The sequence below is a fragment of the Oncorhynchus clarkii genome, chromosome 10 (assembly GCF_045791955.1).
Source record: "Oncorhynchus clarkii lewisi isolate Uvic-CL-2024 chromosome 10, UVic_Ocla_1.0, whole genome shotgun sequence".
NCBI classification, from domain to species: Eukaryota; Metazoa; Chordata; class Actinopteri; order Salmoniformes; family Salmonidae; genus Oncorhynchus; species Oncorhynchus clarkii.
In genome coordinates this window covers 3919036-3934680 of record NC_092156.1, presented here as the reverse complement: position 1 = coordinate 3934680, position 15645 = coordinate 3919036, and the positions used below count along the sequence as shown (strand labels likewise).

Below are 15645 nucleotides of genomic sequence, written 5' to 3'. Positions count from 1 at the left end.
ACTCCCTTCACCTGGTTGTCTAGGGCTTAATTGAAAGAGAAAAACATAACAAACCACAGACACTAGACCCTCTAGAGAATGAGTTCGACAACCCTGACGTAGAACCTCACACATGACCCACTGACATAAAACGTGTGCGGACATCCAAAAATGATGAACAATTACCCAGAATACTCTGATCATTACCGTATCCCAAAAATGATGAACAATTTCCCAGAATACTCTGATCATAATCGTATCCCAAAAATTGCCCGTATCCATTACGATACTCGGTACACCAATAGTTTTAAGCCTTATTTACATATTTCCCAGGATGCCTTTGGAGTGAATTTTGGAATTACCAGTACTACCCATGACTGTGTAAGTTAGTGACAGAGAACTTAGTTGTTGCATTCATTCTTTTTACAAGTGAGATCCTGAGTTAACAAGTTGTCATTATATTTGTATTTTTTTTATGTTATGAAGCTGATTACTTGTTAAAAACGTTTGCCTAGTTTCCCCTGAAGGTCTGATTGTGGCCAATAATTAAGGCCTTCGGACACTGAGTATACTAAACATTGGGAACACTTCCCCCCCATTATGGAAATGTGAAAGGAATGTAGTTGAATATAACACAATAGATCTGGTAAATCATCATCTTTGAAATGCAAGAGGAAGGCCATCGTGTATTATTCCAGCGCAGGTGCAATTTATATTTTGGCCACTGGATGGCATCAGAGTATGCGCAAATATTTAGACTGATCCAATGAATCATTGCATTGCTGTTCAAAATGTTGTATCAAGACTGGCCAAATTTGTTATGTCTATGTCCTGGGAAATGTTCTTGTTACTTATAACCTCATGCTAATCACATTAGCCTAAATTAGCTCAACCGTCCCGTGGAAGGGACACTGATCCCGAAGAAGTAAACCTGCCTCTTCCCATTCATTGAAGCCGATTTAACAAGTGACATGAATAAGGGATCATAGTTTCCACCTGGACTGTCATGGAAAGAGCAGGTGTTCTTTCTACTTCATACATTCAGTGTAAGTAATGCAGTTTAACTTAAATGGGATCCTTTGCCGCAGGCCTTGTAATGATGTCTCTGTCACTAACAAATACAGTCATGGGTGTTAATGCAAAAAAAAATAAGAAAAGGCATGCTGGGAAATGTGTAAATTAGGCATTACACCATACAGTGTTAAAATAACACCACGAAATGATTTACTGTAACACTAGAGGTGTTCATTTCTTACACAGAGAAAGTGGCAAAGGGTGGCTACTATGAAGAGTACTATGTGAGTACTATTAAGAATCTCAAACATGAAATATATTTTCATTTGTTTAACACTTTTTTTTTTTTTGGTTACTACATTATTCCACGTGTTATCTCATAGTTTTGATGTTTTCACTATTATTCTTGAATGTAGAAAATAGTGAAAAATAAAATGAAGAATAACCCAACTTCTAAAACCCAAGACTAAGTTTGTCAAAATAACGATCTAAAACAAAAGATAGTTTTCTTGCATAGGGACATCTGTCTTTTGACGTTTTACCACAAATCCCTTGTGACTCATACTGAAAGGTCCTTGTCTCAGTGGGACTTCTTCGTTTAGATAAAAGGTTTTAAAAAAAAAAAAAAAAAAAAAAAATATATATATATATATATATATATATATATATATATATATAGTTTGTGTTTTTTTTTCTTCCGTTCTGTTGCGGCTCATCCAATCACACGTATTCCAACGCAGGAGAAATGTTTTCTTATTCTCCACACTAACCTGTCATATCTGTAATAACATTCTCTGACATCTCTCAGGGAGAGATTCACTATTTAATATAGCTACTATCAATCACACACAGAAAACACAAACAAACACACACACACACACACACACACACGTAGGAATGCACGCTGCGTGACTCCTGTTTATCCGGTTCTTATTCATCAGGCAGGAGGTAGGAGGGCGGTCAGTAATTGAAAGGTTGGTAAGGGGGTGTAGCGGGGTCCATATACAGTATATATTTTTTTAAGGAACTCAATCCAGCTTTTAAACTTACTCTTGAACATTGTAATAGAAGAATGCACAAGGTGTATTTTTCAAAAATGGGGTTGTGTGTCATGAGTTTTCCTCTTGTTAATCGTTGTATACCTAATTTTTAACTTGTTATAAATGTCCAGATCAACTAGTCCATGTCAGCTAACGTTTCATTTGAGTTGTTTTTAGCCCATAGATATTGTTGTATTTTTTTGTTCTTGCATCATTCAAATATTAGATGAATATACAATAGACATGGCAAAGTGTATTGAAAAGATTGTTGCTTTGAAAGTGTAAGTTTCTTAGTTAGCTAGCTAGCTACTTTTTGAGTTTGGATCCCGCGCCTCGGATGGTATCAGTCTCCGGGACCGCTACTATCTGTCCAGTGATCCTGCCGATCAAGGCCGGGTCTGAGGAGCTATTTGGCCCTAGCTGCTAGCGTAGCCCGGCTGATAGCGTAGCCCGGCTGCTAGCGTAGCCCGGCTGATAGCGTAGCCCGGCTGATAGCGTAGCCCGGCTGCTAGTGTAGCCCGGCTGATAGCGTAGCCCGGCTGATAGCGTAGCCTGGCTGCCTTCAAGCTAGCAGGGTTTTCTTGAGGGCTCGAACACAGTTAGCCATAGTAGCTGGGGCCGCGGATTGTCCCTGGCTTGCGTCTGTCTAGATTTCTGCCGTTTGTGGTATTCAATCTTCCCTGAGACCTGCCCTGTCTGGAACTGTGAGGAGTAACACCACCCCCTCAGTTTGAATCAAGGCAAAGGTTCGTAGGTCATGTCAGAGTTTGTTTACAGCATTTTTCAAAGAGATGTAATTTGCATATCCGGCATTAGTTATTCAGCAGAGAGACTGTTATTATGGTCCCGATGGATGGAATATGCTGGTGTGTGTGTGTGTGTGTGTGTGTGTGTGTGTGTGTGTGTGTGTGTGTGTGTGTGTGTGTGTGTGTGTGTGTGTGTGTGTGTGTGTGTGTGTGTGTGTTTAAAGAGTGATTTTCCCATAGAGTTTCAGGATTCATTATGTTCCTCATCCTTTATTCATTAAGTTACACACACACACACACACACACACACACACACACCTAGCAAGTTATGGGTGTCTCACTGTAAAGACCTTCACCATGCTATCCATGTTAAGCTCTAGACCAGCGGATAAGCCCTGCCACCACCTCTGGGTTGGGACTGTACTGGGGAAACACTGTACTGAGTTAGGACTGTACAGGGTTGGGACTGTACTGGGTTAACACTGTACTGGGTTAACACTGTACTGGGTTTGGACTGTACTGGGTTGTGACTGTACTGGGTTAACACTGTACTGGGTTGGGACTGTACTGGGTTGGGACTGTACTGGGTTAACACTGTACTGGGGTGGGACTGTACTGGGTTGGGACTGTACTGGGTTAGCACTGTATTAGGTTAACACTGTACTGGGTTGGGACTGTACTGGGTTGTGACTGTACTGGGTTGGGACTGTACTGGGTTGTGACTGTACTGGGTTAACACTGTACTGGGGTGGGACTGTACTGGGTTAACACTATACTGGGTTAACACTGTACTGGATTGGGACTGTACTGGGTTAACACTATACTGGGTTAACACTGTACTGGATTGGGACTGTACTGGGTTAACACTATACTGGGTTAACACTGTACTGGATTGGGACTGTACTGGGTTAACACTGTACTGGGTAAACACTGTACTGGGTTAACATTTTACTGGGTTGTGACTGTACTGGGTTGTGACTGTACTGGCTGTGTTGTAGCTAGAAACGTGTGTGTTATGTACGACAATCCTAATGACTTTACGTTATTTTAGAATGAGAAGGCTATTAACAATATGTTTACTAGGACCTGGCGAAGTCATGTGGAACCACTGCTAACCCAGTACAGTCTTTTAAGTCTACCCCTTCCTTTTTCGAACATTCTGTTAAAAATCGCGCAACTTTTCAGCGTCCTGCTACTCAAGCCAGGAATATAGCATATGCATATGATTAGTATGTGTGGATAGAAAACACTCTGAAGTTTCTAAAACTGGTTAAATCACGGCTGTGACTATAACAGATTGTGTGTTTCATCGAAAAACGCAAGAAAAACTGCTCTCTGAAAGCTAAAAATAATTTCCATGCGTCATTTTCATGGGTTGTTAAAAGGGCACAAAATTAATTATGGACCTGCATGCAATTCCTACAGATTCCACACGATGTCGCCATTGTCGTCGTTTTCCAGGGAGTTTTTTCTTGGTAAATCCAACTAACTGGATTCAATTTCTTCCGGTCTCCACCAGGATGTTTTGAATGTGCACATTGGCAGCCATTGATTTGAAGACGAGGAGCTATTGAATACACATCGCCCTGTAATCATTTTGATAGATTATAAACGTTTACTAATACCTAAAGTTGGATTACAAAAGTATTTCGAAGTGTTTTGTGAAAGTTTATCGTCGACTTTTTAAATTTAAAAAAATGACGCAGCGTTTTAAAACAATGTTTTTTTCTGAATCACACTGCTTCCATAGAAAGCTATTTTGGGTATATATGGACCGATTTAAACGAAAAAAAGACCCAATAGTGATGTTTATGGGGCATATAGGAGTGCCAAGAAAGAAGCTCGTCAAAGGTAATGAATGTTTTATATTTTATTTCTGCGTTTTGTGTAGCGCCGGCTAAGCTAAATCTTTGTTTACGTCGCATTCAGGCATTTTGAGGTGTTGCATGCTATCAGATAATAGCTTCTCATGCTTTCGCCGAAAAGCATTTTAAAAATCTGACTTGTTGGCTAGGTTCACAACGAGTGTAGCTTTATTTCAATACCCTGCATGTGCATTTTGATGAACCTTTGAGTTTTACCGAGTACATTTAGCATTTAGCGTAGCGCATTTGCATTTCCAGGTGTCTACTTGAGACATCTGCGTCTCAAGTAGGAGCAAGAAGTTTTAACGGTGTGTTTCTGTGTGTTTCTACTTGTAGGTTCCTACAGAACAACAGCATTCAGACGATCTCCAATGAAGCCTTCAGTGGACTCCACAAACTAGAGAAACTGTGAGTACTGAAATACCGATCTGCATCTTACTGAAGGCAGAGGGGGAGAGAGAGAGGGAGGTGGGGAGAGAGAGGTGGGGAGAGAGAGCGGGAGGTGGGGAGAGAGAGCGGGAGGTGGGGAGAGAGAGAGGGAGGTAGAAAGAGAGAGAGGTGGGGAGAGAGAGGGAGGGGTAGACAGAGGAAAGGGAGAGAAGGGGGGGCAATGTAAACATGTTTCCCATGCCAATAAAATCCTTTGAATTTAATTGATTGAGAGAGACACAAACAGAAAATTAGAGCCTACAGCCTAATTATGTTTCCAGCCAAGGAGGGCCTACAGCCTAATTCTGTCCCCAACCAAGGAGGGCCTACAGCCTAGATCTGTCCAGCCAAGGAGGGCCTACAGCCTAATTCTGTCCCCAACCAAGGAGGGCCTACAGCCTAGATCTGTCCCCAAACAAGGAGGGCCTACAGCCTAGATCTGTCCCCAAACAAGGAGGGCCTACAGCCTAGATCTGTCCCCAAACAAGGAGGGCCAACAGCCTAGATCTGTCCAGCCAAGGAGGGCCTACATCCTAGATCTGTCTCCAACCAAGGAGGGCCTACAGCCTAATTCTGTCCACAACCAAGGAGGACCTACAGCCTAGATCTGTTCCCAAACAAGGAGGGCCTACAGCCTAGATCTGTCCAACCAAGGAGGGGCTACAGCCTACATCTGTCCAGCCAAGGAGGGCCTACAGCCTAGATCTGTCCCCAACCAAGGAGGGACTACAGCCTTGATCTGTCCCCAAACAAGGTGGACCTACAGCCTAGATCTGTCCCCAAACAAGGAGGACCTACAGCCTAGATCTGTCCCCAAACAAGGAGGGCCTACAGCCTAGATCTGTCCAGCCAAGGAGGGCCTACAGCCTGGATCTGTCTCCAATCAAGGAGGGCCTACAGCCTAATTCTGTACACAACCAAGGAGGACCTACAGCCTAGATCTGTTCCCAAACAAGGAGGGCCTACAGCCTAAATCTGTCCACAACCAAGGAGGACCTACAGCCTAGATCTGTCCAGCCAAGGAGGGTCTACAGTCTAGATCTGTCTCCAACCAAGGAGGGCCTACAGCCTAGATCTGTCCCCAAACAAGGAGGGCCAACAGCCTAGATCTGTCCAGCCAAGGAGGGCCTACAGCCTTGATCTGTCCCCAGACAAGGAGGGCCTACAGCCTAGATCTGTCCAGCCAAGGAGGGCCTACAGCCTAGATCTGTCTCCAACCAAGGAGGGCCTACAGCCTAAATCTGTCCACAACCAAGGAGGACCTACAGCCTAGATCTTTCCAGCCAAGGAGGGTCTACAGCCTAGATCTGTCTCCAACCAAGGAGGGCCTACAGCCTAGATCTGTCCAGCCAAGGAGGGCCTACAGCCTAATTCTGTCCCCAACCAAGGAGGGCCTACAGCCTAGATCTGTCCAGCCAAGGAGGGCCTACAGCCTAATTCTGTCCCCAACCAAGGAGGGCCTACAGCCTAGATCTGTCTCCAGACAAGGAGGGCCTACAGCCTAGATCTGTCCCCAGACAAGGAGGACCTACAGCCTAGATCTGTCCAGCCAAGGAGGGCTTACAGCCTAGATCTGTCTCCAACCAAGGAGGGCCTACAGCCTAATTCTGTCCACAACCAAGGAGGACCTACAGCCTAGATCTGTTCCCAAACAAGGAGGGCCTACAGCCTAAATCTGTCCAACCAAGGAGGGGCAACAGCCTACATCTGTCCCCAACCAAGGAGGGCCTACAGCCTAGATCTGTCCCCAACCAAGAAGGGCCTAGAGCCTAGATCTGTCCCCAACCAAGGAGGGACTACAGCCTAGATCTGTCCAGAAAGACAGTGATGCAGCTGTTTGCCGATGATCTGGTGCTTCTGCCACCAACCAAGGAGGACCTACAGCAGTACCTAGATCTTCTGCACAGATTCTGTCAGACCTGGGCCCTGACAGTAAATCTCAGTAAGACCAAAATAATGGTGTTCCAAAAAAGGTCCAGTCACCAGGACCACAAATACAAATTCCATCTAGACACCATTGCCCTAGAGCACACAAAAAACTATACATACCTTGGCCTAAACATCAGCACCACAGGTAACTTCCACAAAGCTGTGAACGATCTGAGAGACAAGGCAAGAAGGGCATTCTATGCCATCAAAAGGAACATAACATTACCAGTGAAGAACAAACACCATTGTAAATACAACCCATATTTATGTTTATTTATTTTCCCTTTTGTACATTAACCATCTGTGCATTGTTATATAGACATAATATAACATTTGTAATGTCTTTATTCTTTAGGAACTTCTGAGTGTAATGTTTACTGTTCATTTTTTTTACTGTTTATTTCACTTTTGTTTATTATCTATTTCACTTGCTTTGGCAATGTTAACATATGTTTTCCATGCCAATAAAGCCCCTTAAATTGAAATTGAATTGAGAGACAGAGAGTGAGAGGGAGAGACAGACCGAGACATACAAAGAGAGAGACTCCATTTTGGGTTGATTTATCAGGCTCTTTAGTAAGGCTCTTTTTGTTGATGGGCTGGTACGCTCTCCTTGTGTGAGATAGAACTGTCTGTCTGTCTGTCTGTCTGTCTGTCTGTCCGTCCGTCCGTCCGTCCGTCCGTCCGTCCGTCCGTCCGTCCGTCCGTCCGTCCGTCTGTCCGTCTGTCCGTCTGTCTGTCTGTCTGTCTGTCTCCCTCCGTCTGTCTGTCTGTCTGTCTGTCTGTCTGTCTGTCTGTCTCTGTCTGTCTGTCTGTCTGTCTGTCTGTCTGTCTGTCTCCCTCCGTCTGTCTGTCTCCCTCCGTCTGTCTGTCTGTCTGTCTGTCTGTCTGTCTCCCTCCGTCTGTCTGTCTCCCTCCGTCTGTCTGTCTGTCTGTCTGTCTGTCTGTCTGTCTGTCTCCCTCCGTCTGTCTGTCTGTCTGTCTGTCTGTCTGTCTGTCTGTCTGTCTCCGTCTGTCTGTCTGTCTGTCTGTCTGTCTGTCTGTCTGTCTGTCTCCCTCCGTCTGTCTGTCTGTCTGTCTGTCTGTCTGTCTGTCTGTCTGTCTCTGTCTGTCTGTCTGTCTGTCTGTCTGTCTGTCTGTCTGTCTGTCTGTCTGTCTGTCTCCCTCCGTCTGTCTGTCTCCCTCCGTCTGTCTGTCTGTCTGTCTGTCTGTCTGTCTGTCTGTCTCCCTCCGTCTGTCTGTCTCCCTCCGTCTGTCTGTCTGTCTGTCTGTCTGTCTGTCTGTCTGTCTGTCTGTCTGTCTGTCTGTCTCCCTCCGTCTGTCTGTCTCCCTCCGTCTGTCTGTCTCCCTCCGTCTGTCTGTCTGTCTGTCTGTCTGTCTGTCTGTCTCTCTGTCTGTCTGTCTGTCTGTCTGTCTGTCTGTCCCTCTACCTGTCTGTCTGTCTGTCTGTCTGTCTGTCTGTCTGTCTGTCTGTCTGTCTGTCTGTCTCCCTCCGTCTGTCTGTCTGTCTGTCTGTCTGTCTGTCTGTCTGTCTGTCTGTCTGTCATCTCCAACCCTCGTCATTGGGACATAAAAGTAAAGTACCAGATGAACTACAAGAGACGGTTAAATATCCCACTAAATAACAACCGTCTCGTATTTTTCCTCTTATAGCCATAAAGCATGTACCAGCTCAGACACACAGTAATGGCAATACCCTCTCTCCATAAAGCATGGCTTAAACTAGACTGTGCGTCAGCTTTAACATACAGACTGTACAGTCTGGAGATGTGACTCAAAGGTCACCCGATTCCCTTGTATACTTCAACTGGTTGAATGACAACAGACACAGAATATAATAGTGGAGGTGGAGAGGGTAGAAAGTTTTAAGTTCCTCGGCGTACACATCACAGACAAACTGAATTGGTCCACCCACACAGACAGCATCGTGAAGAAGGCGCAGCAGCGCCTCTTCAACCTCAGGAGGCTGAAGAAATTTGGCTTGTCACCAAAAGCACTCACAAACTTTTACAGATGCACAACCGAGAGCATCCTGGCGGGCTGTATCACCGCCTGGTATGGCAACTGCTCCACCCACAACCGTAAGGCTCTCCAGAGGGTAGTGAGGTCTGCACAACGCATCAACGGGGGCAAACTACCTGCCCACCAGGACACCTACACCACCCGATGTCACAGGAAGGCCATAAAGATCATCAAGGACAACAAACACCCGAGCCGCTGCCTGTTCACCCCGTTATTATCCAGAGGGCGAGGTCAGTACAGGTGCATCAAAGCAGGGACAGAGAGACTGAAAAACAGCTTCTATCTCAAGGCCATCAGACTGTTAAACAGCCACCACTAACATTGAGTGGCTGCTGCCAACACACTGACTCAACTCCAGCTACATTAATAATGGAAAAATGGATGTAATAAATGTATCACTAGCCACTTTAAACAATGCTACTTAATATAATGTTTACACACCCTGCATTACTCATCTCATATGTATATACTGTACTCTATACCATCTACTGCATCTTTATGTAATACATGTATCACTCGCCACTTTAAACTATGCCACTTTGTTTACATACTCATCTCATATGTATATACTGTACTCTATACCATCTACTGCATCTTGCCTATGCCGTTCTGTACCATCACTCATTCATATATCTTTATGTACATACAGTGCCTTGCGAAAGTATTCGGCCCCCTTGAACTTTGCGACCTTTTGCCACATTTCAGGCTTCAAACATAAAGATATAAAACTGTATTTTTTTGTGAAGAATCAACAACAAGTGGGACACAATCATGAAGTGGAACGACATTTATTGGATATTTCAAACTTTTTTAACAAATCAAAAACTGAAAAATTGGGCATGCAAAATTATTCAGCCCCTTTACTTTCAGTGCAGCAAACTCTCTCCAGAAGTTCAGTGAGGATCTCTGAATGATCCAATGTTGACCTAAATGACTAATGATGATAAATTACAATCCACCTGTGTGTAATCAAGTCTCTTCCTAGAGCTGGCCGCCTGGTCAAACTGAGCAATTGGGGAGAAGGTCCTTGGTCAGGGAGGTGACCAAGAACCTGATGGTCACTCTGACAGAGCTGCAGAGTTCCTCTGTGGAGATGGGAGAACCTCTTCCAGAAGGACAAACATCTCTGCAGCACTCCACCAATCAGGCCTTTATGGTAGAGTGCCCAGACTGAAGCCACTCCTCAGTAAAACGCACGACAGCCCGTTTTGAGTTTGCCAAAAGGCACCTAAAGACTCTCAGAGAAACAAGATTATCTGGAAACCAAGATTGACTCTTTGGCCTGAATGTCAAACGTCACGTCTGGAGGAACCATGGCACCATCCCTACGGTGAAGCATGGTGATGGCAGCATCATGCTGTGGGGATGTTAGTCAGCAGCAGGGACTAGGAGACTAGTCAGGATTGAGTAAAGATGAACGGAGCAAAGTACAGAGAGATCCGTCATGAAAACCTGCACTTTGCCTTGATGCAGACTGTGCAAAGTTGTCATCAAGGCAAAGGGTGGCTACTTTGAAGAATCTCAAATACAAAATATATTTTGATTTGTTTAACACTTTTTTGTTTACTCAACAATTCCACGTGTTATTTCATAGTTTTGATGTCTTCACTATTATTTTACAATGTAGAAAATAGTTGTAAAAAATAATTAAAAACCTTTGAATGAGTAGGTGTGTCCTAACCTTTGACTGACACTGTATATAAAGCATTCTATTGGTTGAATGAGTAGGTGTGTCCAAACCTTTGACTGACACTGTATATATAGCATTCTATTGGTGGAATGAGTAGGTGTGTCCAAACCTTTGACTGATACTGTATATATAGCATTCTATTGGTTGAATGAGTAGGTGTGTCCAAACCTTTGACTGACACTGTATATATAGCATTCTATTGGTTGAATGAGTAGGTGTGTCCAAACCTTTGACTGACACTGTATATATAGCATTCTATTGGTTGAATGAGTAGGTGTGTCCAAACCTTTGACTGACACTGTATATATAGCATTCTATTGGTGGAATGAGTAGGTGTGTCCAAACCTTTGACTGACACTGTATATATAGCATTCTATTGGTTGAATGAGTAGGTGTGTCCAAACCTTTGACTGACACTGTATATAGCATTCTATTGGTTGAATGAGTAGGTGTGTCCAAACCTTTGACTGATACTGCATTCTATTGGTTGCAAGAATGTTGTATAACAATTTAAATTGGAAAAACTATTGTGAATCCAGCGTTGTTTTCTGTATTCACAAACCATGTGCCACAGGAATCGGTACATCGAAAATCTCTACCTAAACTATTTTGCAATCTATATGGCACAGGTGTCACTCTTTGTTGAGGGGTGGAGGGAGGAGTGAGGGAGGAGGGTGGAAGGAGGAAGGAATGAGGGGAGGGAGGGAGGGATGGAGAAGGGAGGATGATGATCTCATACCACTAGGCTACCCTGGGGCGGTTGGGCGGGTAACCAAAAGGTTGCAAGTTCATATCCTGAGCTGACAAGGTGCAAATCTGTCGTTCTGCCCCTGAACAGGCAGTTAACCCACTGTTCCTAGGCCGTCATTGAAAATAAGGATTTGTTCTTAACTGACTTGCCTAGTTAAATAAAGGTAAAATATATATTTTTTTAACTAATCTGTTGTGTAGAAGGAATAATGCTCATTTATAGATGTTTTCCTCTCTCTCTCTCCCTCTCTCTCTCTCAGGTTTCTTAGTGTCAACTCCATTTCATCTCTCAAACTGGGTGTGTTCAGTGATCTCCGTAATCTATGGTGGCTGTGAGTACAAAGCCGAAACACACACACACACACGTGTTTTACTATCCTTGTGGGGACCAAACAATTGATTCCATTCAAAATCCAAAATCCAATCTCCTAATCCTTAACCTGACCTTAACCCTAAATCTATCCACGAACCCTAACCCTTAACCTATCCCCTAACCATAACTCTTAACCTAGCCTTAACCCTAAACATATCCCCCAACCCTAACCCTTAACCTATCCTTAACCCTAAACATATCCCCAAACCCTAACCCTTAACCTATCCTTAACCCTAACCCTAAACTTATCCCCAAACCCTTAACCTAACCTTAACCCTAAACCTTTCCCCTAATGCAGGGAAACTGAAATCTGTCTCACCAAATTTCTATCAGCATGTTAAATGTGCAACCAGAGGGGAAAATAACTCTGGACCATCTTTCCTCCAGACACAGAGACGCGTACAAAGCTCTCCCCCGTCCTCCATTTGGCCAATCTGACCATAATTCTATCCTCCTGATTCCTGCTTACAAGCAAAAAAATAAATCAGGAAGCACCAGTGACTCGATCGATAGGAAAGTGGTCAGATGAGGCAGATGCTACAGGACTGTTTTGCAGCACAGACTGGAATACAGTGGGCTCCACTGTACTGGCACCCCTGACTGGCAATGCACAAATAATGATTCAACAAATATAAACAATATTAATTATAGAGATAAACTCAAAATACCAACATGTGATAAATACTGTACTTTATTAATGTTTCAATGGAACCCAACAAAATAATTTATTGATTTAATTTAAAATCAATGTCCTCCAAAATCAAGGTTCCACAATTAATGGCACCTTTACAGATGACTGTAATTAACATCTACCAAAATGAAACCAGGAATTAAATTCCACTTATTTAAGGTTATCTAAGTCTTAAGGAACTATGTTGAGCCATTACATCACTTCCTGTTTCACTAAATCAAATCAAATCAAATTTTATTTGTCACATACACATGGTTAGCAGATGTTAATGCGAGTGTAGCGAAATGCTTGTGCTTCTAGTTCCGACAATGCAGTAATAACAAGTAATCTAACTAACAATTCCAAACTACTGTCTTGTACACAGTGTAAGGGGATAAAGAATATGTACATAAGGATATATGAATGAGTGATGGTACAGAGCAGCATAGGCAAGATACAGTAGATGGTATCGGGTACAGTATGTACAAATGAGATGAGTATGTAAACAAAGTGGCATAGTATAGTATAAAGTGGCTAGTGATACATGTATTACATAAGGATACCGTCGATGATATAGAGTACAGTATATACGTATGCGTATGAGATGAATAATGTAGGGTAAGTAACATTTATATAAGGTAGCATTGTTTAAAGTGGCTAGTGATATATTTACATCATTTCCCATCAATTCCCATTATTAAAGTGGCTGGAGTTGAGTCAGTGTCAGTGTGTTGGCAGCAGCCACTCAGTGTTAGTGGTGGCTGTTTAACAGTCTGATGGCCTTGAGATAGAAGCTGTTTTTCAGTCTCTCGGTCCCAGCTTTGATGCACCTGTACTGACCTCGCCTTCTGGATGATAGCGGGGTGAACAGGCAGTGGCTCGGGTGGTTGATGTCCTTGATGATCTTTATGGCCTTCCTGTGACATCGGGTGGTGTAGGTGTCCTGGAGGGCAGGTAGTTTGCCCCCGGTGATGCGTTGTGCAGACCTCACTACCCTCTGGAGAGCCTTACGGTTGAGGGCGGTGCAGTTGCCATACCAGGCGGTGATACAGCCCGCCAGGATGCTCTCGATTGTGCATCTGTAGAAGTTTGTGAGTGCTTTTGGTGACAAGCCGAATTTCTTCAGCCTCCTGAGGTTGAAGAGGCGCTGCTGCGCCTTCTTCACGATGCTGTCTGTGTGAGTGGACCAATTCAGTTTGTCTGTGATGTGTATGCCGAGGAACTTAAAACTTGCTACCCTCTCCACTACTGTTCCATCGATGTGGATAGGGGGGTGTTCCCTCTGCTGTTTCCTGAAGTCCACAATCATCTCCTTAGTTTTGTTGACGTTGAGTGTGAGGTTGTTTTCCTGACACCACACTCCGAGGGCCCTCACCTCCTCCCTGTAGGCCGTCTCATCGTTGTTGGTAATCAAGCCTACCACTGTTGTGTCGTCCGCAAACTTGATGATTGAGTTGGAGGCGTGCGTGGCCACGCAGTCGTGGGTGAACAGGGAGTACAGGAGAGGGCTCAGAACGCAACCTTGTGGGGCCCCAGTGTTGAGGATCAGCGGGGAGGAGATGTTGTTGCCTACCCTCACCACCTGGGGGCGGCCCGTCAGGAAGTCCAGTACCCAGTTGCACAGGGCGGGGTCGAGACCCAGGGTCTCGAGCTTGATGACGAGCTTGGAGGGTACTATGGTGTTGAATGCCGAGCTGTAGTCGATGAACAGCATTCTCACATAGGTATTCCTCTTGTCCAGATGGGTTAGGGCAGTGTGCAGTGTGGTTGAGATTGCATCGTCTGTGGACCTATTTGGGCGGTAAGCAAATTGGAGTGGGTCTAGGGTGTCAGGTAGGGTGGAGGTGATATGGTCCTTGACTAGTCTCTCAAAGCACTTCATGATGACGGATGTGAGTGCTACGGGGCGGTAGTCATTTAGCTCAGTTACCTTAGCTTTCTTGGGAACAGGAACAATGGTGGCCCTCTTGAAGCATGTGGGAACAGCAGACTGGTATAGGGATTGATTGAATATGTCCGTAAACACACCGGCCAGCTGGTCTGCGCATGCTCTGAGGGCGCGGCTGGGGATGCCATCTGGGCCTGCAGCCTTGCGAGGGTTAACACGTTTAAATGTCTTACTCACCTCGGCTGCAGTGAAGGAGAGACCGCATGTTTTCGTTGCAGGCCGTGTCAGTGGCACTGTATTGTCCTCAAAGCGGGCAAAAAAGTTATTTAGTCTGCCTGGGAGCAAGACATCCTGGTCCGTGACTGGGCTGGGTTTCTTCCTGTAGTCCGTGATTGACTGTAGACCCTGCCACATGCCTCTTGTGTCTGAGCCGTTGAATTGAGATTCTACTTTGTCTCTGTACTGGCGCTTAGCTTGTTTGATAGCCTTGCGGAGGGAATAGCTGCACTGTTTGTATTCGGTCATGTTACCAGACACCTTGCCCTGATTAAAAGCAGTGGTTCGCGCTTTCAGTTTCACACGAATGCTGCCATCAATCCACGGTTTCTGGTTAGGGAATGTTTTAATCGTTGCTATGGGAACGACATCTTCAACGCACGTTCTAATGAACTCGCACACCGAATCAGCGTATTCGTCAATGTTGTTATCTGACGCAATACGAAACATCTCCCAGTCCACGTGATGGAAGCAGTCTTGGAGTGTGGAGTCAGCTTGGTCGGACCAGCGTTGGACAGACCTCAGCGTGGGAGCCTCTTGTTTTAGTTTCTGTCTGTAGGCAGGGATCAACAAAATGGAGTCGTGGTCAGCTTTTCCGAAAGGGGGGCGGGGCAGGGCCTTATATGCGTCGCGGAAGTTAGAGTAACAATGGTCCAAGGTCTTTCCTCCCCTGGTTGCGCAATCGATATGCTGATAAAATTTGGGGAGTCTTGTTTTCAGATTAGCCTTGTTAAAATCCCCAGCTACAATGAATGCAGCCTCCGGATAAATTGTTTCCAGTTTGCAGAGAGTTAAATAAAGTTCGTTCAGAGCCATCGATGTGTCTGCTTGGGGGGGGATATATACGGCTGTGATTATAATCGAAGAGAATTCTCTTGGTAGATAATGCGGTCTACATTTGATTGTGAGGAATTCTAAATCAGGTGAACAGAAGGATTTGAGTTCCTGTATGTTTCTTTCATCGCACCATGTCA

The 15645-nt window shown here is 44.6% G+C and overlaps 1 protein-coding gene across 1 annotated transcript in view; it reads left to right on the top strand.

Annotated features, from left to right (window-relative positions):
- LOC139419384 (relaxin receptor 2-like) overlaps positions 1 to 15645 on the top strand; it is a 157496-nt gene that overhangs the window by 57140 nt on the left and 84711 nt on the right. The window contains exons 6-7 of the mRNA XM_071169329.1: positions 4981 to 5052; positions 11725 to 11796. Of these exons, the coding sequence (XP_071025430.1) occupies positions 4981 to 5052; positions 11725 to 11796 (144 nt within the window). The remainder of the gene's footprint in view (positions 1 to 4980; positions 5053 to 11724; positions 11797 to 15645) is intronic.